Raw genomic sequence first — 25,545 nt, forward strand, 5'->3', positions numbered from 1 at the left:
AAAAAATTGTTCTAAATGGCTTGAAATATATTTTTGCAAATAAGTATTACTTGCCAGAATTGATTTTATTTTTACTACTATATTCTCCTTAATATAAATTATTTACTACTGTACGGCCTTTCTATAATAAGACTTACAATATCATATAGAAATATTTTTCAGTAATGCCGTACATATTTGTCGATACAGGAGTGAGAAACCCCGGATGCAAACCCCTATATTCTGACCCTAATGGTTTCCGAACATTAAAAAGTGGTCGGCATTGTCGCTAAAACATTATTTAAGATGTGAAATAATTTTTAAGTAATATGCCGTTAAAAACCCGTAGGTCAATATAAAAATTATTAATTTTATAAATTTGAAAAGCTTGTATATTAATATTTGTTTTTTCACAAGTACCTACATAAGTAAAATTTTGCATTGCAATTTTCATTCTTTATGTTATATTTCTGATGAAAATTTGTAAATGCCGTGTAGTTATTAATGACCTAAAAATGTAGTAAAAATTTAATGAAAAATATTATCAATTATGTAAAATTCACTGGTTGAAAATGTACGGCATTGTTTTTTTTATTTTTTTACTTATGAAAAGTCAATTACAGCCATAATATTTTGAATATAATATTTTTAGTTTATAACAAGGAATTTTCACAATTTATTTATTTGTTTTTTAATTCGAATTTTTAATTTGTACCATTAATTATAACCGGCCATGATTTAGTACGATAGTTTTTGGTTATATTTTATCAAAAAAGTGGTTGCTGTACAAGAATTAATGATCTTATATCGAAAAAAATAAAACTCAATTCCAAAATACAAGTAATTGTTTACAAACTTTTGCATTAACCATAATTTTCAGACGGCACAGTTGCTAAGAATTATTTGGGGAGTTAAATAATCATGTGGAATCGATGCCATTTTTCAATGACTTGAAATAATGGGGGCCCTGCATTTCTAACCCTTGTATCAGCAGATACGTACGGCGTCACTAAAAAAGTTATCTACGTATCAATCCGAAACTTGCAGTATAAATGCCGTACTGTGGTAAATCACCAAAAAACCGGGCCAAAATTTTCAGAAAATCCAAAACTTTCCTAGCTTCCGGTATTGCTATTTTTGTACGGCATTAGGTCGAGGTTCATTTTTCTTGTATAACCTATATACTTTAGAAGTGCCGTACAAAAATGTTTTGCCGAAACCCCCCCTATTTCATTTATTTCGATAGTAGGCTGTAGGCTGATATCTATTTTAATTTTTTCTTTATTTTTTTGGGTATTTTGCCTTCTGTGAAAAATTTTAAAAGAATTAGTCCTTGAGCCAAATGGATCAGTCAAGGATTATTTTTATGACCGCAGACAAATATAAAATACAAAAACACACGAACATTTATTATTGGGCATTTTAAAAAGGTCGTTAACTTTTCGAAAATCCACTGTTTTCGTTTTCTGAACATTTTTTGGCTTTTCATTTTAACAGTTTTGATAGTTTTATTAAAACGAAATCAAAAAAGTTCTGAAGATGAAAACAGCGGATTTTTGAAACGTTAACGACCTGTTTTTGTATTTGTCTGCGTTTTACAGTGTGAGATTTTTGTTTAGGCAAAACTACTTTCATAAAAATAACCCTTGACTGGGTTATTTTACTAATTTTTTTTAAATTTTTTCACAGGTGGCAATATACCCAAAAAATAAAGAAAAAATTGAAAATTATTCCACAAATAAATAACTTTAGATCTATTTTAATTATAACATAGACTATTTCGATTGCAAATGCAATAATAAAATTCTGTGTAAGGAAAGATTTTGACTTTAATTAAAAAGTTATAGTCCAGTCGGCAGACGCGATTGCGGTCATTTTCCATAAACCCAAAGTTTTTGTTAAGAGCTAGTATCTATTTAGACGTTTTGAACAGAGTCAAAATTGTATTTATTCTTGAATACTTATAGATTAAAACACATCGAAATTAATCATCATTATTTTATGTATTTATTTATTTATATTGCTCTTCGACGATTTTTCGATTTTTCCCATTATTTATTTTTCCTCACTCTTGTGCATTTTAATGTTATGTTCTATGACATATTCGAAACCGGTTTAAAAAAAAATGGGGTTTCTGGATAATTACTACTTCTGAACACCTGCCCACTGGACTATAATGTTTAGAGGTTAGACATCCATTGTTTGCAACTCTCACCTATTTATAAATCTATTATCACTTTTTTACAATTGTATTTTGGCAACAATTTCAAATGTTTGCATGAAAGATTCCGAGATCAAATTACTGTTACTTTGAGTCAAATCGAATTATAAAAAATGGTTGTTTCTTTATACGGTGTGCTCTGTGTGTATTATCTGCGTCCGAAACCTTTTTCTTAATATACGTTAATATTCTTTTGTTGCGTTATAATTCTATTTTAATAAAAATAATATTGTACAATATATAACTTTTATCACATTTTTTAGCACATTTGAAAATATAGATTATTATACACACCTAACCTTTGTTGCAACCTTTCTCAAAGTCTGTGACTCCTTAAACGAATCAGTAACTTTAAAATAAAATATTAGCAACTATAATTATATACAAAATCAGCAGTATACACATTTATATAGTAATATTTTTTAATACATATATTTTATAGTTAGGAATGATATGTTCTTCTTATATATAATTTCGGTTCATCCTTCCAGAAAGACCAACAAGGAAACTGCCAAAATCTTTTAAATAGGCCTCTATTCCCGTTCTTATCAATTATTATTAAATACTGTTATTAAAAAAAGTAAAAAAAGTACTTGGCATTGACAGTGAAAATATATTTTGATATATTTCAAATTTAAATTCGTAAAACGTATTTCCCGACTTAATTTGTCTTGTGCGTAACTAGCGAGAACACGAGGTTTTAAATTAACGTAATTTTGGTTGAAAACATAGAAGAAATATTCAACTCCAAACTTGAGGTTAACAGCGCCGTTACAGAAAACTCTGTTAGGCCTATTCGTCAGTTGCTGGGCATTTTAGAGGGACAACCCTTTCTCTAACATTAAACTAGTATTTATTCTAATATCTAGTAAGTATATACGTCCCAGGGTAGAGTTACAGATAACAGAACAGTTAGAGATCGATTAAGATCTAAATTTTGTAGTTTTGAAAAATCTATAGGCACTAATCTAAAACATTCAATAAATGTTAGCTGGGACACTTATCGATGTAGAGAAAGATCAAATATCGTTAAAGCAAGAAAACTTTATGAACTAAAAAGTACCTTAAGAAGTAAATAACAGTGAATGAGTATATGTGACCTTCCGCTACATGTTGCAGATTGAAATCACCATGGAATGGTACTAACATCTTATAAATAAATATATACCTACTCTTGACTTGTTATGTAACATACCTAAACCATTAAAGTATCATCTTTGAGCTACACAGTTAGGCCTATTTTTATTCGCACTCTCTTAATGATTTAAAGTACAGTTACATAGCAATCTTTGTCTCTTAAAGACATTTTTTTTGCTAATTTAAACTATATAATGTATAACAAAATATCACAATAACTAAACATATTCTCCCGTCAGTCATTTTTTATATTAATAAAATATTTAATATGTTCAGAGAATATGTCGCTAAAGAAAAACTCTACTTAATAATACTTACAGATTGTCTTAAAAAATAAATTAACTAATATCAAACAAATATAATTTTAAAATACGAAGCTTGAACAAAGCGATTGTGAAGAGTTTGAAACCCTTCCAACACTGCTGTTCATTTACTCGCAGGCATTTGTAGTTGTAAAAATTTCCCATTGTTTAGATTTATTGAAAAAGAAGAGTACGCTTCATAATTGACAAATTTATTGACAAATTTCGAAATTTATTTCATATTTTGCCTGCCGTTTGAGAGATTTCAATTCATAGTAGGGTTCGTTAAAATGTCCTTTGTTGTAGCAAGCCTTCCAGTTCAGCGTCATTGAATAGTAAATTCAGTGACTGCCTAGAAGACTGCTACACAAAAAAAAGTTAGGTGGTGCAATGAATGATATATTGCAATGTTTCGTTAAAATCGGTCAAAGGTATCAGTCCGGGAACCTGCAAAGAAAACTCAAGTTAACGTTAAGCAATTAGTACTTCTAGTGGTGGCACCGACGAGCAGTTCTAACGATATTAATGGTTTCAAAATGCGCATATCAATTGCACTTTGCGAAATTAACTGTGACAGCAGCACAAACACATCGAGCATACGATCGAATTTCCATTTCGGGGTAGAATTATTGGCATTAGGGATCTAGCAAAAACCCGCAACGTTTAGGTCGATACAGTGTCCCGTTTCGTAATCCGATTCGCCCAATACGTTTGGACACTTCGTTCGAGCCGGGAGAATTGAAACCCACGTAAAAACATACCTCGAAGGGAAAAGCCGAAAGTAGCCGCTATTTTTATAACTTTACGCACATACAAATATTATCTGTAGTGTTACAGATTTTTTACTCATTTTAGCCATAGTTTATTAGACAAGCAAAATGTATTGTGATTTACATAACTAACAGGGTGTAACTAACGCCCTGTACAGATAGTGCCAAATTCAACATCAAATTCGTAATTCTTATACCAAAAAACATAAAGCTACCAATTTCCTAGTTGATACTGATAAAAAATTCCAAAATTATTGAGAAATTTCAAATTAAACTTCCAACTTTGAACACCCTGTACATCGTAAACCTACAATATTTGTATAAGGCATGTTAAGCTCAATCATATCTTGGTGTGTACACTGTAAAAAAATTTCACTCAAATTTCACTCAATATTGTATCAATTTCTATCCACATCCTATTGAGTGAAATGTTCACTCTATTAGTATAAGTACAACTGAGTGAAACTATTGCATCATTTAAAGAGGTAATAGAGGACGTAGAAATAAGCAACCTGCTGTCTAAATTGTTGTGTTCCAATAAATTAATCAAGAATTATTACGTGAAACTTAGGCCGACCCTGCACCGCCTCACTTAATCGATCAACTGTTTATAATGCAGTAACTAGGTCAAGTTCAGTGTGGTTATTTGACTTAAGTTGTTTAATTTCAAAATGCCTTCTCCGAATCAAGTATTAGCGGAAATGGTATTAATGCACGGTGAATCATTGCCCCATTGCTCATCAACCAAATCCCAGAGCAGTGCAAAACACTATTCAAAGACTGCGAAACACCGGCAGTATGAAGGTAGTGGTCAAGAAAAACCGTAACGTGTTTTAAATATTGAGGAGGACATTTTATACCTTGTCGAGGGAAACCTGAGCCGCAGTACCCGCGACATTGCACGTGAAATGGATGTTTCCAATATCACTATGTGACGTGTGTTACTGCACTCTTCTCATGTACAACTCGTGCAGGCTTTTACTGTAAATGATTTTCAACAGCGTGTAGAATTTTGTCGTTGGTTTTGGCAGCAAGAGTCACATCAACTAAATTATACAAACACAGTATGGTTTTCGCAGATGATTGTAATGAATAAGTGTAATGCTAATCTTGTACAAAATTTACGTTTTCAGCTGGTGTGAGTTTTTAACAAATACCCTTCTTGATTTATTTGATGACATGCAAGGATAGTTTTTATGCACGACGGTAAATGCACTTAGTTCAGAAACACCCTGTATTTTGGCGCTGGTATCGTAGTTCCGCCCCAGCCGCCGCTGTAAATCGAATAATGGGGGAAAAGTTTCCCGCGAAATTTCTGAAATCCCCACGGAGGCCGACTAGCTCAAAAGGAATTAGACCCAACTATAAATATCTACTGCATCCTCTAAAAAGAACGTAATAGCGTACGTGAGTGTTTCATTTTTAGTAGAACGGATGCAGAATTGCGAGCACGGGCAATTGTAAGGGAACATATACAGAATGTGTTTAATGAACCAAAAGAGGAGCCTGAAAATGGAAATGTCCTTTTCTAAACGCCGCTACAATGACCACGAAAAGAAGGATGGGGGACATAGTTTCTCCTTGAATTTTATTTGGAAAGTTCTGTAGGTTTTATTTTGTCTCATTTGCGCGTTTATTATACTTGTAATTTTATTGCTGTCCTCGTGCTACTTTCATATTTTGTATGACCGTTGTTACAAAATGTACGGCTGTGGACAATAAAAAGTTTCCAACTTAAACCATTCGCGGCCCCCTATAAAACAGGACTTTATATGATTTGGTAATGTCGAACCCTTTAAACGTTTTAGATAATAATTGAACAAATAAACCTTTGTTCCGTTATAAATTGTATTTTCTTAATATTTCCAGAACGGCGTAACAGATTGTTTTGAAAGGCGTAGTAAATGCCACTGTCAACCAGGAAAATACTAAAAGTCAGTGACGTGCAATCACCACTATGGTAAACCTTAAAAAAAATGTTCCGCCACTGACTAATGTTAAAAAAATTAATCGAATAAAATCTCTCTACCAAAATGATGTTCTAAAATAATGTATCGCTTATTTATTTTAAATTATTGGAAAACATATCAAAATTAAAAAAAATAACAAAATAAACAATATTAGAGTTAAGGAATTATTTAAGAGGGCTCTATAGCAAATAGCCAACCAGAAATACATTTTACAGACACCGTTTGTCTAAATATGAATTAATGCCCAAATAACAGACTTTCCCTCATTTTAACACAGATTTTCTATAAAATGGACTTACATTAGTTTGAAACTCAAATAACTTTTTGGTGTAAAGAAATCTATTGCTAGTTGCCTATTTGCTATAGAGCCCTCTTAAGTACTTTGCGGTAAATTCGTTTAAACTCATAAAAATAAATCTGGTGGATTTAAATCGGGACTACTTGCAGGCCATCTAACGGGACCAAACTGACCAATCCATCTACCACCAAAATGATTATTTCACCATTTCGCCCCATATATTAATTGAAAATCGTTGCTGGAATTACTTTATTTTAAGAATTCGAATTACCTTATGTATTTTTAAAACGCATTTAAACATTTTAATAATTTCATCTCAAAAATGACTGTCTGCAATTTAATATAAACGGGTTTATTTCACTCTACAGGGTGATTCTGAAATAAGTGCTACTGACGGTATAAATGTTTCTATTTTCGAGAAAAATAATTAAGAAAATTAACCATAAATGTAAGCCGATCCTGTGCATCTTGTGCAGGTGCACGACCAGAATATTTCGGACTCGTTATATGCGTGAAGCGCGTTTCTAATTGGCTAACGTTCCACGTGACTTCCACAATCAAGCAGATCTGATGGTAGGTCAGTAGTGTGTTGCAGTTTTACTTAGTCGGCGTCTAAAATATTTTCTAATCAAGACTAGCGATATGGTGTTAATGTACCTTCCGTTACCGCAACAGACGACAACAGACGTGAACAGTGCAAAAGGCAGTTGAAAGGTTACGTTTATTCGTTTAATTTTTGTGTTACTTTTAAACCAGATTTGAATAAATTTGAGCATTTTCGAACACAAAATTTAGACCCTCAAAACCGCCATCAGCGTTTTCGTACAACGGCGCGCGGCAACTTCGATATCACAGGTACGGCGTCTGCCCCACCAGGGACGGATTCAAATTTGTTTAAACCTTCATATGAGCTTTTTTGTTTCAATTTGAGACCATCAAGTAGAAGTTGCTCATTTTCGTGCTCTTTATCATCCTTTTCAAGGAACGCGCGTGTTTCACAAACACCCTGTATTGGTATTGTTGTAATAATTCATTTTAGTAGAGAAGTATTATTCGATTAATTGTTTTTGTAAATCCATATTGTTACTGAAGAATTTTACTGAAAATATGTAAGGATTTTTGTGGAAAAATTAAAGCTAAATCTAAAAAACAGATTTCCAATATTAGACAGCGGCGCACACATATTTTTTAAAGTTTAAGTCTGTCAAGTTCAAAGCTTGTTTCACTTTTTTTAGTTTGACGTGCTTTTTACAATGTTTATACAAATGTAAAAGTCCTAATTTATTTAGAATGGTTTCCTAAATAAGAACTATGTATACAGTCGGATACCAAAATAATGGGCAGTGATTTCACCTTCAATCCGGCTCAACATTTTTAGCAGTCAACACAAAGAGAAGTACGAGCCGTGTGGAAATTCTTCGTATAAAATTGTGTGTGCCGCATTCTCCCACAGCAATCGATACTGCACAGTTTTAGGAATTCTTCTGCTGCAGCAAATTCTAGACTTTCATTGGTGTTTGATGTGTGACGTCAATTGGGTTGCGTTCATTCGGATACGGGTAATTCTGTCGGCACAGGCAAAGGCGTCCGACAATATCTTTCCGTTAATTTAATTGTGATTGTAATTAATTTATTAGTGATTTTGCTGGATGGTATTTTAAAAATGAGCTTTCGACAATAAAAAAAAATTCAGGCTGCTATCTCACAAGATCAAAATTTGCCTAGAATATCTAGAAGGGTGCTTTTGCGTGACAGTTTTATAAAACGAAATCGTAAGAGTATCCTGATAGAAAAAGAGGAAATAGTGATATGGCGAAGAAACTATTTAAGGCAAGTATTAGAAGCCCGAAAACTAAATCGTAGAACGGACGAAACATGGATAAATGAAGGTGTGGCACGATGGCAATATCCAAAGCAAACGGCTGGCATTTTGGAAGGATTTTCGACTGGATTAAACTCGCCTTCTGGAAATAGGCGGCGCCTAATAATAATAACGCATATCGGAAGTATAGCAGGATTTTTAAAACAGGATGTGTATATATAGTTCAGTGTATTATTATAAGTGATAAAGTGTGATATCCGCGGCGTGCGCATCGGGTGAGTGGGTGGATGTGGGCCATTGCGTCCGAAAGGACGGCACTCAACAATTGTGGAGAGGATGACAGGTATAAGCTTTTAAAGTAAATATTCACCGTGCACTTGTTTTTTATAATTCTCTGTTTTTTGACCCCTTCTCAAGTAGTACGCCTATGGAATATTGTCCCCTGCACCCCCCACCTCCCTTACTCGTCTAAGTGCTGGATATGAATCACTGCCCATTATTATGGAACACGGGTATAGGTGTATTTTTCCCGCCTTTAAATTTAGAGCTACTCGGTGTGCGTCGATTATATTTAAATTTAAATTCGAGTCTGATAAAAACTGTCTAAATACTCGTATGTATGCAAATTGCGATTTTGAAATAAAGTGATACTATATATGTAGTACGTATACGGGAAGTGGATAGTGCTCAGACATTCAGACAAATTTGAATAATAAAGAGAACGTTCAAAGAGATAATTTTCAAAAAGTTTCATTTAGTATGATAATCGTTTGAGAGAAGATTCTACCGCCTCCATTTTTCATATCGGGCTGTCGGGGTTTTTATCGGTAAAACCTATACGTATCCTCCCCGATCATTTATTTCAAGGTTCCTATCTTTTCGCGGTTAAATGACAGTTATGTGTTTCGTATACAATAAAAGCCATGATGGAGCGTTGCTCCCCTCCCATCTAATTTGTTCGACTGGTAAAATTACAGCGAGATTAAAATCTGGTGCTTAATTTTACTAACGATTTGCTTCCGGGGGCGGGGGAACTATAATTGAAGCAATTTATTGAAAAGTATTTACGCCAGTAGTTTTGTAAGCTCAGCTTGTAGAAGATTAATCAGTTATACAGGGTGTAAAAAAGTCCAGTGGAAGTTATTTTTCAAAATAACAAATACCTATTCATCCACATGCGTACTTTGAGAACCGCTGCTGTTTACATGGAAGGTTGATTGCCAAGACATGTGTCAAGAAAATTATTTAGAGTAAGGCTTCAATCTGTTCAGAGCAAATTAGAATTAAATCAAAATTTTAATTTCGTAATAACGAAAACCGTAAATGACTAGAAAGTTAAATACTAAGTTTACTTAAAAAGCAGCCACTTAAACAATTACTATAAAATATGTGCACAACAAAATTTCTGGCGCATATTTCTGGGATACCCTGTGTAAGTACACATTTAAGATCCGCCCTGAATGTTACACGGATATGCCATTGCCATTATATACCGCACACTATAATTTATGCTGTCCTAGGATGGATCAATCTGCTTGAAGCAATTAATTCATTTGTTTCATTCAGCTGGGCTAATTTGATTTCTGGTAAGGCAATGCGGTAATTGTAATAAATAGATCAAATTTCTAAGCGGATAGCGCTCACAGCAAAGCATATCTGTCTTAGGAGTTAAGACAAACAATCTGACCTAAATCCGGAATTTACGGCAATAGCAATAAAATCATTATATTCTGCATTCATGGCTGGAACCTATTCCCCCTAATTCCCGATAATATTTCGCTTGAAATTATCCTAAGGCGGTGGGGTAACTTTAAATGGTTGGGTTAACTTTTCCGTGAAATAAAAGTTAGCCGAAAAGTCGATATTTAATTTCTCTTTTTTATATCAAGCTTAATTAATGAAAAGATGGACGGTTTTATACATTTTTAATCAGATTAATTAATGAAATTTCTGGTATTCTTTTTGCGGAGGAATAATTTGCAGACAAGTTTAAACATGTTAAATATCGTAAACTTTTCACATCCCAGTTTTTTAAACGTATTTTCAACGTGCCATTGGTTAATAATTCGTGCTACTGTTTCACCTTGAGGCAAGAATTCAAAAATCAAAATCCACAATTCCATTAAAGCCGAAAGAAACAATGAACATCACACTGCCATAGTGAGACCATTGTTGTCCAAAAATCCAACAGACAGCAGCTAAACAGAAGCTCAGCCAGGTGCAAAGAATAGCTTGCCTGAGAGTTACCGCAGCTAACACCAACGTTAGCAATGGAGGTGATGCTATGTCTGCCACCCTTAGATATTTATCTAAAGGAGGTGGCTCTGACAACTATGCTTCGCTTCAAGAATGTTAATGTTAAACCAAATATAGGATGTGGAGAAGTCAGGTGTCGCCTATGAAGCTCTCAAGAAGATGCCTTTTCTGCAGGCAGATACTGACAGCATTTCGCCTCAGTTTGTGTATTGACAGATCTTACACAGTACTCATCAAAAATGAAGAGGAGACGCCAGTGAGGGTGTAATTAACATCATCACTGACGGATCAAAAAGGAAAGAAGGTACAGGATGTGGGATCTATTCTAGATCCGATTCTAGATCCCATATCAGTGGGCTATGGATGTACGAGCCACCGTGATACAAGCGGAACTGGCAGGTATAACTTTAGCTGCTAAAGAAATTGCTCGAAGGCAGATAACGGACAAAAGTATTAGAATCTACACAGATGGTAGACAACCAGTACTGATCTTGTATAATCGGAAGATAATGTCCAGATCGGTATGGGAATGCCACCAAGCGCTGGTGGTGGCCTCAACTACCAACAGCATATCTGTACGCTGGGTTAAGAGACACGACCGGTACAATGGCAATAAAGAAGCTGACAAGCTAGCTAGGAGGGCATCGAGTCTTGGACCCGATGTCTCCAGTGTGTTCTCGTTGTCAGCACTTTCTGATATTATTAAGAAAAACACCCACACAGAGTTTAGAACACGGTGGGAGAACAGTGGCCTTCTATGGCCTACATCAGCGAGATCCCCCTGAGCAACGTCATCATCTCTTTCTCCTTGATAGGTTGGTCGACGGCTCAGGAGAGCTGATCTCTCGCTGGGAGGTTGCATACAAGGTACAAATAAGAAGTGGATCTTATTTGTGGAAGGGCGAAATGGGCGGTGACTATTAGACGCCTTCATTATAGTCATCTTTCTCTATCGCACGGATTTCTATGACTTTCTTTATCGCTCTCACGTAACGGCCGATAAACTTTCCGACCCTGTATATGTTTATTATAAGTGCACGGTTTCAATCATTCAATGTGCATTTCAACGCATTGCAGCCAACTTAAGTTTCTAGTCAAACTTAATTTTGTATGAGATAGCATGTTTTTCCTTAAAGATCTCAGCTACCATGTTTTCCAACCTTAATTTGAGATAGTATGTTTTCCCAGCTCAATCTGAGGTAGCATGTTTTCCACGCACAATTTAGGTAGCATCTTTTCCATGTACAATTTTAGATAGCATGTTTTCCAAGCTAAATTTGAGATAGCATGTTTTCATAGTAACGCGTCGATCTATTCTCTATATGACCTCCTCTCATTTCAAGACACATATCCAATCTTCACCTGACTTCTTTGTGGGTTGCGTTTGTTAACATTTCGCCGTTTAACTCATTACAAGCGTTTGTGTTGGTTTTTTCTTTCGAATGATTAATATCTCGCCAAAATGTTTTATAAAACACCCCATAACAAAGTTGAGGGGTACTAGATTTGGTGACTTTCTGGGCCTCTGAATAGGTCCATTAAGCCCAATCCATTTTTCTGGAAAATTGTTATCTAAATATTGCTGCTGGGGTGGATTTTCAATGGACCAGTAATGTTCGTTGCGCCTGTTTGGCAACCCATTACTGACAAACCGACCTTCATCCGTTCAAAGAACGTGCCGAAAAAGGTTCTGATCAGCAGTTTCTACATTTACTACAATTTGAGCTACAAAATTAAGTTTGTTTTCAATGTGACGCTCAGGCAAATACTACAAATTGTGAATTTTATAGCCATGATACCCATCGGTCTTTAAAATTCGTTTAACGACTGATTTATCCAAATTCAATTCCCGGCTAGCCTGCCATATAGAATTTTGTGGATTTTGTTCAAAATACTGTCTAGCTAATTATTTGATTTTTCCGAACAGAAAATGCATCTTCATTTCGTCGCAAGGTTGCCTCCAATCTTGTAAAGGTTCTATGATCAAGAATGAGGCGCTCTGAATACCTTTCTTGATACAACTCTTCTTGATTTTTTTGTGACTCGTAAATTAGCAACATATCAACTTTTTCTGAATGAGAAAACATTTTGTAAGCACAAAAGTTATACGTTTGACGTTCGTATTGAGTAATGACAAGTATTTTGTGATATTTATGTACTTTAAACAACGAACATTCAATGATTTTCCAACGACTACTTGATCCTTCCACCGCTAATGTGATTTTTAGGTTGGTATTTCTTTTGAGACTCTTTAGAATATTGCTTATAACTTTTAAACGGAAAGTAATACAGAAAAATTTAATTGATGACGTCATTAGTCGTTTTTGTCAAATCCCAAAGATAATACTTTCGATTGTGTCCCAAATTTTATTTAAATTTGTTGTATCCTCACAGTAGGCCCATACTATCGAGTTTGAGACACCCTGTACATAAAAATGTCACGTTTCTCTAATGGCGTTTGTATGTAAATAATACACAGAAAAAAAGCACTTTAGTAAAAGCTCCTTCTTAACTTCAGCAGCGGTTCTCAATATGTTCGTACTTTTTTATTAAGTAAGGTCAGTACTTTTTTACTTTTTGCATTTAAGTAATATTAAGATTTAAGGTAAAATAAAGTTATTCTCAAAAAATAATTTCCAAGTTTGTATACACTCTGTACATTGCGCATTGAAGACCAGTAAATTTGGAGAGATTTCATATGACCCGGTATTTCATAAACTTCGTTTATTTTCAGCGCTCTATAAACTTACCGGCTGCTGCTGAAACTGTTCCCAAAAAATAAGGCAATAAGAATTCAATTAGTTATCGACCGATTCCCTCGTTCTCCCAGACCATTAACGTATAACTGCCGAAGTACCTCGATCAACTCTCGACAGACCGACGATACCGGATCATCTCGACGACTAATCGAAAAGTTTGGGAATTCGAATACGGGCCCAGGTATATTTAAGACTGTTAATGGAGTCTGCCACCCAAGTATTTTAAATAAACCTCCATCTATCACCATTCTCTTCCCTTTGTTCCGAAATCTCACCTACCTACAGGGCCTTATTTTTTTTCTACTGGCAACATATTTTTTATTTTTATTATTACTTATTCTAATTTAGATAATTAAGGTAAAAAGGACTTTTAAATTCATGAGAATTAAACAGTTCCTTTAATTTAACCTATATAAGATTTCAGCGAATTTCTTAATCCGAGATTGACATAATAAGCTTTTACCTTATCCAACTTTTCTAAAAGAATTAGAGCAAATCTGCATCAAACTAGTAGTCGCTAATTGCTTTCTTTATATAAAATTTAGTGGAATGGATTCCTTATCAAGTTGGGAAAAACTTTCTCGCAAACGTAAAGTTTCTAAAGAAAATTTGCAGTTTGGTATTTTTAGATCAAAGTTCAGAAGTCGCAAGTTAAATAGTTTAACCGGAACAATTTAGGTACAATCTAGGCAGTAACTCTATTTCCATTTAGATCTAGTGGGCGACAGCTTGCCTTATATGTTTGTCCATTGTTCTGAAGGTACGTGATATCTCCCAGTTCTCGGACTGATACATATTGATACAAATTAATAATAATACTTACAGTGTTTTATATTGGTGGTATCATCAGCAGTTTATAGTAGAGCTATGCTGTCCAGCGGGTCACCAGTGGTGCCTGTGCATGAGTTTATTGAGGGAGTGTTTGGTCCCATGCGTTGCATCAAAATTGTTTCGGTTCCGTCAGAGTTGGCTGAAACAAAACAAAAATATCTTTCATGGACGAACTACAGTCGTATCTCAAAATAATAGGCAGTGATTTCATCTTTCTTCTCCCACAGCAGTCGATACTGCACAGTTTTAGGAATTCTGCTGCAGCAAATTCTAGACTTTCATTGGTGTTTGGTGTGTGACGTCAATTGGGTTGCGTTCATTCGGATCCGGGTAATTCTGTCGGCCAGGCAAATAGGCGTACGATATCTTTCCGTTGATTTAATTGTGATTGTAATTAATTTATTAGAAATTTTGGGTTTGTATCCTTAAAATGGAGAGTAATTCAAGCTCTACAGCGTATTCTCGTAATGGTAAGCGCCCTCATCTAACAAAGCAGAAATGTCAGACGATAAAAACTGTGTATGAAGAAACCAAAATATGAGTGTAAGTGGTACTGTTGAAATGAGCAGTTCATTAACAAGAGTGTCGGTGAGAAGTGTATATCGTGCAATAAGGAGCAGCAAAGAAGACTCGATTGCGAAACGGAAAAGGGTGGAAACTCGCGGAAGGAAAAAGATAGAATCACGACGAACAGGAGACTATCAAGAGGATATGGATAGCAAAGCATTTGAAAAATCTGTTTTGCCACATGTGGAACCTGGTGCTGTAATTGTAATGGATAATGCACCCTATCATAGTCGACGATTAGAGAAGTTGTCAACATCAGCATGGAGAAAGACGGAAATTATAGACTGGTTAAGATCGAAAAAGATCAAATTCGACGAAACAATGCTTAAACCCGAATTATTGAAAATCACGGAGTGAGAAGAAGGCCAATACATTAAGTATGTCCGAAACGACGGCACTCAACAATTGTGGAGAGGATGACAGGTGAGTCTATCTCTTTTTAAAGTAAATATTAACCGTGAACTTATTTTTTATAATTTTCTGTTCTTTGACCCCTTCTTAAGTAGTACGCCTATGGAATCTTGTCCCCTGCACGCCTCACCACCCTTACTAGTCTAAGTGCTGGATATGAATCATTGCCCATTTTTATGGTACACGAGTATAGTTTTAAGTAAATACGCCTCAGTTCTACTTCAGCAGCCATAACAGTTTAAATTTAAGAAGAATCCTATCTTATTCCGAGGGCTTACGAGGAGCAACGAAGGTAGTCTTCAGTGTTCAGTTAAAATGTGACATTGTGGCTTCCGAAACGCCGCTACTACCAGCTGACTTCACACCTGGTATGATATGACGGAATGGTAAACGGGTAAAAAGCACACTGACATTTATAGTAAGTTTTAAACTAGTATTTAGTGAAGTGTCAAGGCAAGTCGTCACTTTTCGCGGCCAAGTGTGGGAGCGAGAGCTTTTAATATGGACAAGATGACTTCACGTATTAGCTATTCATGCACGAAATCCAGTTTTACCAACCTTTTTGAGTGGTAGAAGGGGCGGCGAATGAAGTAGTGGGACCAGAACCGGAATTGTTGTATTTGTTGTAAGCAGCACTATTCATTGTAAGTTTCCTCACGTTCTTGTCGGGGTGGAGTACGATGATGTAGACTTTGGGCGAGTAGAGACAAACCAGAGCAACAGTAGCGTTCATGCTAGTCGCAACGCACAGGGTGGTGATTTGGGTCTGGAACAGGGGAAGCTTATTGTACAATAGGAGATACAGTCATTGAAATTGTGATGAGAAATGTTTACAGTTACATATAAATGTTAATTGGACTTTTTGCGGTGACTCGGTATGTATTATTGGACATGCTTTTGTTGATCTTACAATCTACAGTTGTCGCATGACTTTAAAATTTTCCCTAACACGTTCGGCACCTTTATGACGCGACGTTTTATTGTAATCCGTTAAAGTGCTACTAGGCCTGCATTGAAATTAGAGGCATTTCCGGAATTGATTGGGTTGGAAACATCACAGAACGAATGGATCGGAAATTTCTTAAATAGAGTTTAGAAACGATTTTCCGTGAACGTTCGAGAGAAAGCATTGTCCTGTTTCCCAATTTAATAGCGTGTATTTGTTTATCTCCAAATTGATCAATTTTTTGCACCATAGGGAATAACTGACCGTATGCAGTGGCGTAACAATTTACCTTCCAAAATGAAACAAGTTAATTTAATTGAACGAATAAGAGAAACTCTCCCGTGTGGTTTTATTTCATTAACTTGTCCAAATTGTTCTGTAGAGTAAAATTTGATCCCTGGATAAGTATAATTCGAGATTTACGCGTATTTAATACAAATCTTGCGGTGATAGAAAGTGAGGTTTGAAAGTTAAGTTTATATAAGTACAAAGTTAGGACCACAAGTAATAGAGAACATCTTACGAGTTTAGTAGTGCACGGTGTTAAGTATTCACAAGTTGAAAGCGGTTTAACTCGGTAAATTTTACTTTGGAAAACGACTCGAAGCCAGAAGTTGCGAAAACTGAAAACTGAGTTTTATTAACTGTGTAAAATAGATCATATATCAAACAATATTACAATACTGAACTGTATCGAGTTTAGAATAAATTTGTACCTATTATATACAGTGTGTTTCAGATCAAGCAAATACAGAGCCATAACTTCCTTCACAAGAGAGATAGAGAAAATGTTTTGACCATTGTTTAAAGGCCATCTTTGGTATAGTCTTTCTGAAGTCAGTTGAATATGTATAAAAACACCCAGCAATAAAATTTAATGAGTTTCATAGGCGTCTCTAAAGAAGTTTTATACTAAAGGTAAAAAATTATAATAATTTATATGTAATGTGTAGAAAATTTCCGTTATATGTTCATTTGGCCAACAACATATTTTAATTACTTATGTCCTCAAACAATGTTGCATGTTATTATATTGATGGTAAATTTACTTTTGTTCCGTTTCAAAAGGTCTCCAAAATGCCGTGTTGTAATAATATTAGTAAACAAAATATCCCTCTTATTTCTCCCTTTCGTAATTGTAACATGAATGATTAATATAAGGTGCCTATAATAAATTAAAATTACCTGAATCACACCAAATTCTGCATTGCTGCACTGCATTGCTGGGCAATTTGTCAACCACTTGTCAACAACTGAGATTTATTGCTCAGTCGCCCAGTGCAGCTGTGTTTGTATTCGTTTGGCCGCGCTGGTACATACTGTCAACATCTTGCTTCTTAAATTGATATCGGAAAGACTATACCTCGTGTTAATGAACCGCCGCGCCGTTGTCGCATTGCTCGATATGAATATTATCGAATTTTAAATTTATTACAACGCTAATTATTTGTTAGAATTAAGCATAAAGAAGTTAAAAAAAGTGATATACATTGTATTTTATGGTATTCTATGCACGCAGTTATGTCAATATTCCTTAATTAATCGAATCAAGTTGGAGATTTTAATAATTTCTTTCTCGGAAACGGTTGGGACCCATGTCATATAAGGTTTTTTAATTTTTTTAATATATTCTATAGTCTGATAAACTTAAGGCAGTCAAACTTCTAACACCCTGCATTGTAAAATAATTTTATTAAGAAAATATTACTCATGGCCATTATCGGCTATTTTGTTTTTCTCTCTGGTGACTATGGCACTATGGAAACAAGAAGTGCACAAAGATGGTCTTAAAATAACAGTCAAAAAATTTTTTCTCTATCTCCCTTGCGCAGAAGTTATGGCCCTGTATTCATTTGAAATGAAGCACACTGTATATAGTTTCGTGAAAAGTAAAACAAATTTTATTTTAAAGCATATTTTAAAGAACGGGTTAATTAAATTTTCGTTTCTATGGATTCGTAGAGTAAAATAAATGCACTCTACCTTTGGATAATGTATTTTTCGCTTTCCTTCTGAACGCAGATCTGAAGTTTATTAGGATCATTTCACGGATCTGTCCGTTACGTAACAGTCTCCGAAATAAAAGCAAATAACAACAGAACTATTCCGTGTTAAAAATTAGGTTTTATGAAAGTAATACTTTCATAAAACCGTAAGTCAACTAGTTCAATAACAACGTTAGTTATTACTGTCTCGGATTTCAGATATCCTGTCCCTCATACATAACGTGATATTACATGGGAAAAACTGAATTGGTAATAAGTTCTATTGTTTTTCCTCCGCCTTTATTTCTCCCCAGAGTGCACGATTGCGCGCTTTGCCTCCGCAAGCCTTAGCGAATTCAGGAGGAATCAAATAAAATATGACGAAAAATCTATTTGCTTAGCTGTGTGCCTTATCAATGCCAAAGACGATTGAAATAAATGATAGGTGTATGATGTACGCCTTTTGTCCTTAACTTCAGCATCCATTTCGGAGCACTTTGCGTTGCTTTACAGTGCAACATATTCAGTTTCAGTAAAAAAAATTCAGGAACGTATTGGGAAAATTTCCATTTCTTTGTGGTTACTATTATTAGATCTAGTATATTGAAGGTACTCGAATCAGCAAAGCAAGCCATTCGTTTGATTTTTTTTCCACACTTTATTCAAATTTGTTGGAAAATATTAGTTTTAACTGTTATCATCGTTGAAATAATATTAAAAAGAGTGGGTAAAAATGTGTCAATCATAATTTAATTCTAAATTCAACGTTAGAGAAAGTGTGGAAAAAAAATAAAATGCTTTAAGTTACGTTATAAGAAACAGTACAAAAAAATATACAAGGTGAACTTTCTGTATGGTCACAAAATAATGGAAATTTTCCGAATAGGTTCTGGAATTTCCGAATTCTGACATAGTTTTTTTCCACACTTTATTTAAATTTGTTGGAAAATATTAGTTTTAACTGTCATAATCGTTAAAATAATATTAAAAAAGTGGGTAAAAATGTTGCAATCAAAATTTAATTGAAATTCAACGTTAGAGAAAGTGTGGCAAAAAATTTGCCAGTGGTTTATGTAGTTTCAAAACGCTATATGAAACAGTACAAAAATATACAAGGTGAACTTTTCTGTATGGTCACAAAATAATGGAAATTTCCCGAATAGGTTCTGGAATTTTCGAATCCCGACATAGTTTTTTGTGCACATTTCATTCAAATTTGTTTGAAAATATCAGTTTTAACTGTTATTTATCATTGTTAAAATAATATTCAAAAGTGGATAAAAAATGTGTCGATTCAAATTTAATTGCAAATTCAACGTTAGAAAAAATGTGGCAAAAAAATAAAATGCTTTAAGTTTACTAGCAATTCATGTATTTTCAAAAGGCTATAAGAAACAGTGCAAAAAATATACAAGGTGAACTTTCTGTATGGTCACAAAATAATGGAAATTTTCCGAATAAGTTCTGGAATTTTCGAATTCTGACATAGTTTTTTTCCACACTTTATTCAAATTTGTTGGAAATATTAGTTTTAACTGTAAAAAGGTGGGTAAAAATGTGTCAATCAAAATTTAATTGTAAATTGAACGTTAGAGAAAGTATGGCAAAAAAATAAAACACTTTAAGTTTACCAGTGGTCATGTATTTTCAAAACGGTATAAAAAACATAAAAATATACAAGGTGAACTTTTCTGTACGGTCACAAAATAATGGAAATTTTCCGAATAGGTTCTGGAATTTTTTATTCCTGACAGAGTGAGTCTGTTGTAGACAAAGATAAGTCATAAATTTTGACTCAATATCTACAAATCGTCATGAAATAGCCCTTATAGTAATAACGTTAACAAGTAAAACAACCTAGAGATAAAAAATGGTATATTTACCTCATACGCCTTGCCAGTGCCAAAGTAGATTGGGATGAATGCCAGCCATATGATGCATGTGGTGTACATAGTGAAACCGATGAATTTAGATTCGTTAAAGTTCTCAGGGATTTTGCGGGTCTTGACAGCGTAAACAGTGCAGGTTGTGATTAGGACCATATTGTAGAGCTGGCTGAATAAAAAGGACATATCCTGGATTTTGCATTTTAGTATAATCTGGAAAAATGAAATGTTTTCGAATTAAAAATTAGTTATACCAGTTTATTGTGATTGTTAAAGGGCTCCGTACACGTTTAATCGCGTTCTCAGATTTATCTGCGCATTTTTAATACTCTTTACAAAAACAGAGTAATATTAACATTTGAAATAATGTTTGTAACGTATTTCGAGATACGTCCGCCGGGATATTTTACAGTTACAGTTAATAACGGCACAGTTGAAAAGGTTTCCGCAATAATAATAATTTCGTCATTTTGTCTGACTCTGCTCTTCCGCTTCCATTACTTGGAGCTTGGTTATTAGTAGACCAGCCGTGGGTTTGATTGTAAATTTTGAAACACTCCTACGACCTTTTTCAGGTAGGATAGGTATTTAGTGGACCTTCCGGGGTAATAGTTTTTATTGTCCTTTTAACCCCATAACCGTTAGTACAGGGTGTCTCAAACTCGATAGTATGTGCCTGCTGTGAAAATATTTAGATAACACTTTCCCAGAAAACTAGATTGGGCTTAATGGACCTATTCAGTGGTCCGGAAAGTCATCAGATCTAACACCCCTCGATTTTTTTTATGGAGGGTTTTAAAAAATAAGGTTTACAGAACACCTTCGCGAGATATTAATCATTTGAAAGAAAAAATCACAAACGCTTGTAATGAGTTAAACGGCGAAATGTTAATTAACGCAGCCCCCAAAGAAGTCAGGCGAAGATTGGAGATGTGTCTTGAAATGAAAGGAGGTCATATAGAGAATATATTGTAATATGTATGTATGAAAGCGTTTACCTCATTTTTTAAGTTTAGTTATTGTTATCATCACCTTTTGTTTTATCTGTATTAAAGAATTATCGAGTTTAATCCTTTTATTTATTACTACTTGATCCATCCACCGCTAATGTGATTGCTTATAACTTTTAAACGGGAAGTAATACAGAAAAATTTCTCTAATAAAAGCTTATTAGAAAAAAAGAGAGCTTTTTAACAGGAAAAAATTTTGGGTATGTTTCCGGAAAAAATATAATTGAGACGTCATTAGTCGTTTCTGTCAAATCCCAAAAATAATACTTTCGATTGAAAATGGAGCTTACCTCATTCCGTTTAACACCACGTGTCTCAAATTTTATTTAAATTTTTTGTACCCTCACAGTAGGTACATATTATTGAGTTTCAGAGACCCTGTAAATACCTTCGCTGTTACGGTTTTTTTAAAGTTATAGTAGAATGTATAGTATTAAAATAACCCTGTTCTAATTTAATTTTTAATAATAATAATATTGATTGTAAATTGAATAAAATACGAATTACTTTTCGAAAGGTGGGAAAAAGTTCTATTCTGTTATTTCTGTTGAGATCTAAATAAAAACTGGTTCATTAAAATTGTTCATTTAGCAGGAATAAATGAAACAGATTATAGCTGGGGAGTGTTTCTCTCGATTTTCCGAGAATTCAGCTGCTGAAAAGACGCAGGATGTATTTTCTAAAAAGTTCAAAGCAAATAAGATTTTATTTAAAAAGGCCTTGTTTTAACATTAATTTATTTCTTTGCGTAACAAAGTGGAATGCGGATTTATTAAATAACTTCATTGGCAAGAAAACCACTTAGAAAATGGCGACAGAAGCGTTTTTTAGTATACTTAATTTTATTCGTAAAAATTAAATTCCTTAAAATTGCCACGGTTTTAGTTAAATTAATTCAAGTCCTTTATGAAGCACTTTTAATTCCACGAAGTAAAGATGTAAAATACGTACAGAACTCTGGGTCCCATTTAAACAGAGTATGCAACACTTAAATCTTATAACATTTTGAATCATCTGATAAAGGCTTGAACCTATATCAGTCTGGATTTTAATACCTCTTCAAATCAGTTGGAGTTGCGATCACCACAAACGGGCTTGCAACAAAACCCAAATTTCGTTCGAATTACAGGAACAAATCCTATACCAATGTTTCGTTGTTGCTCTTATCCTTGGCGGTGCAACTTGTCTAAGGAAGTAAAATATGGCGCGACAGACTATTAATTTGTATAGCAGTTGACGATATGTTAAGTTAAAAGCTGCGTTCCACAATGTCAACAACAGAGGTGAAATAATTTAAGTTCTGGTGGTGAAGCGAATATAACCCGACTTCAAGTAATGCCTGAATCTGATAAATCCGACTTCAAGGAAAGAAAACTTCAAGATCTAAATAACAAATCGCACATTTGAACTGGAACTATCCAAGATTAAGAACAACTTTCAGAGTAACAAAATTCAATCCCGAACTTTCTAGTTGTAAGTGTACCACCAAATCTGGAACAAGCCATGTTTTATACACAAACCTGGGTGGGTTTTGGTACACAAAATAATTTATTCAGCAATAAAATGAATGTTTTAAGAAAATAAATTCGCTTTAGTTTCTCCGATATAGATGCTCCGTTGAAACCTATAAGTGCTTGTATAACCGCGCATAGGCGCCGACAGAGGGGGAAAAAGGGGGCGTCTGTCTTTATTCAACTATTAATCAATGTTAACTTTTTTGTGGACTGACACATTTCAGTGCTTTGATTTTGATAGAAAAATTACCTCTGTTTCAGTTTATAGTGATAACAATTTTCCATGCATGGTATTTTTTTAAATCTATATCATAATCTTAGAAGTTGTAGTTAAAACAGTTGAATAAATTTAAATTAATTTTAAACATATTTCATTAGTTTTGAATACTCGTAATTCTCCATTTAAAGTATCTACATATCACTGGTTTCGTAAACAACAAATGCATATCTTCAGGTCAGAATTTTTATTGAAAAATATTTCTAATGTCTAATAAAAATTATGTTATGATGACGTAAAGAAATTTATATTATTCAGACAAAAATAACTAACATAAGATATCGACACCATAAAATTTATTTATTATTATTTTAAATGCCTGATAAGCTTATTTTAAATTTATAAACCATCAACCTTCCGAGATATTTGAACAAATTTGATATATTTTTCTCAGCATCCTTTACAGTTTTAGATCCTTTAAAATTTTTTGGTGTAAACGGAATAACTTCCTGAAGTTATATCATAAATTTAGAAAAAATCAGCGGACTCGCTAGAGGGGGTTGTGGATAAAAAAAAGAATCACCCTTTAGATTATTACGAACTGCAATGCATACACTCAGTCGGTTCTAGGAAAAAGATTTAATATATTGAATTTGAATGGATTATAATAAAAAACAAAATAAATATAAAATATAGGTAATAATTAATACAGAAAACAACATGTACCATCCTGTTTCTCAAAAAGGAAGCGTTTATAGAATTTTCTCGGTGGATTATTGCAACACTTTATTTTAGACCAGGGCGGGTCTGTCGAAATATCCCACTTCTTGGATGTGAGAAGGGGCAAGCTAATTTTTGCTGGAATACCTTCAGTACAACTCGCATAATAAAAATGTAGATCCCTAGATCTGGGCGAGGTCCGGAACATTTTGAAAATTGCAAAAATGTTTAAATGGAATTTGGTTTGTTGTTTTATTATACTATAATTTTTTTTTACCATAATTAGAATGCCCTCGGAGCAATTAAAATATTAAAGAAAATATCCAAAAAACTTGATTATTTTGCCTTTTTTTCATCAATTATTGGCTATTTTGCAACATCGGTAATAAATTTAAACATTTTTAACTTACAGTATGTTGTGCAAAATTCAATTCTAAAACTTTTTTCCGCTTCAATATTCTTCCAAAATGCATAGGTTCCAAGATATAAGTAAAAAACTCAGATAAAATAGGTATTTTTTTAAATTTTTTAAACATTTTTGCAATTTTGAAAATGTTCCGGGTCTCGCCCAGATCTAGGGATCTACACTTTTATATATGTGTTGTACTGAAGGTAATCCAGAAAAAAATTGCTTGCCCCCTCTCTCACATCCACCTCAAAACAGATCCGCCCTTGTCTATTTAGTTAGTTTAATTTTCCAAGTATTGTAATATTATTTTTTTTCAATTTTTTTACGCATGGAGTTGATTATTCACTAATTAACTAAGCTATATTTTTTTATTGAGTGATTGAAGAGATTTGCTTTTTAAACATTGCACGATTTTATTTATTATGAATTCTCATGTTAGGCGCGCGCCTATGTATTTATTGCGGCATATTTACTTCACTTTGCGCGATATTATTTAAATATGTATATAGGTGTCGTCTGGTTGGAGATAGGGTTGAAAGCAGACGAAATCGATATTTAATAATACATTTCATTTAGAGTAACAACCTCGATATTTTATACTAACCTGATTCCTGGTGGGGTAGTGAAATCTTGTGCCCGGTGGCTCAACAGCCATCCATACCAAGGTAAGAATAATTTGCACGGCAATAAGCGTACAAGTTATTATCACCTGGGACTTAGGGCTGATGTAATTGGGCCTCTGTGCTGACTTAGATGCGGAATCGAATATTCTGGAGATCCTGTTGGTCTTGGTGAGAAGTGCCCCGTATATTATCGAGAATCCGACGCCTACTCCGAACCGCTGGGTGATACAGATTTCGGTAGTTGGCTTTGCTAGGAGCGCGAAAGTATTTAAATAGCATAGGAAAATCCCGAAGAGTAACATATAACTCAGTTCTCGTCCTGAGGCTCGAACTAGCGGCGTGTCGTTATGCTTTATGAATAGGATTATGACGGCGAAGGTTACTAGGATGCCCAGGCAAGAGAATGCTGCCGGGACCAAAGCGTATGGCGTGTTCCAGCGCATGTACTGCAGCTCCAGTGCATAGCAGGACAGTTTGTCTTTATAAGGCCAAAATCCTGGCCCGCAATCTTTACATGTGGATTCATCGTAGACGTACTCGTGTTCCTCGCATTTGTCGCATATCCAACAGCATGTATCCCCCTGAAACAAAAACATTTATTTAGTATAGTCTTTCCGAAGTCAGTTGAACACGTATAAAAACGCCTAGCAATAAAATTTAATGAGTTTCATAGGCGTCCCTAAAAAAGTTTTCTGCTAAAGGTAAAAAATTATAATAGTTTGTATAAAGGGTGTTTCAGAAAGACCTCCCGTAAATTTAGGGGGCGATAGTACGACAAAAAATAAGAATTTTTTGTCTTAAAAACTATATGTCTATCTCCTCTTGTTTTCGAGATACAGAGCGACAAAATAAAATTTTTACGAAAATTTCCAAACGGTGCGAAATATTTTTATGAAATTCGGTATTCCGGGG

At 34.3% G+C, this 25,545-nt stretch overlaps 1 protein-coding gene across 1 annotated transcript; it reads right to left on the reverse strand.

The window, feature by feature from the left end:
- Positions 1–2,844: 2,844 nt before the first annotated feature.
- LOC108910957 (metabotropic glutamate receptor-like) lies at positions 2,845–25,214 on the reverse strand (the record flags this gene model as incomplete). Its single annotated transcript, XM_018715744.1, has 5 exons — positions 2,845–4,086; positions 14,338–14,484; positions 15,882–16,089; positions 20,138–20,353; positions 24,615–25,214. Coding segments are annotated over 4 exons (1,140 nt in total), but the record flags the coding sequence as incomplete, so codon positions are not given.
- Positions 25,215–25,545: the final 331 nt, after the last annotated feature.

The sequence above is a fragment of the Anoplophora glabripennis genome, unplaced genomic scaffold, assembly GCF_000390285.2.
Source record: "Anoplophora glabripennis isolate ALB-LARVAE unplaced genomic scaffold, Agla_2.0 scaffold182, whole genome shotgun sequence".
Taxonomy (NCBI): Eukaryota; Metazoa; Arthropoda; class Insecta; order Coleoptera; family Cerambycidae; genus Anoplophora; species Anoplophora glabripennis.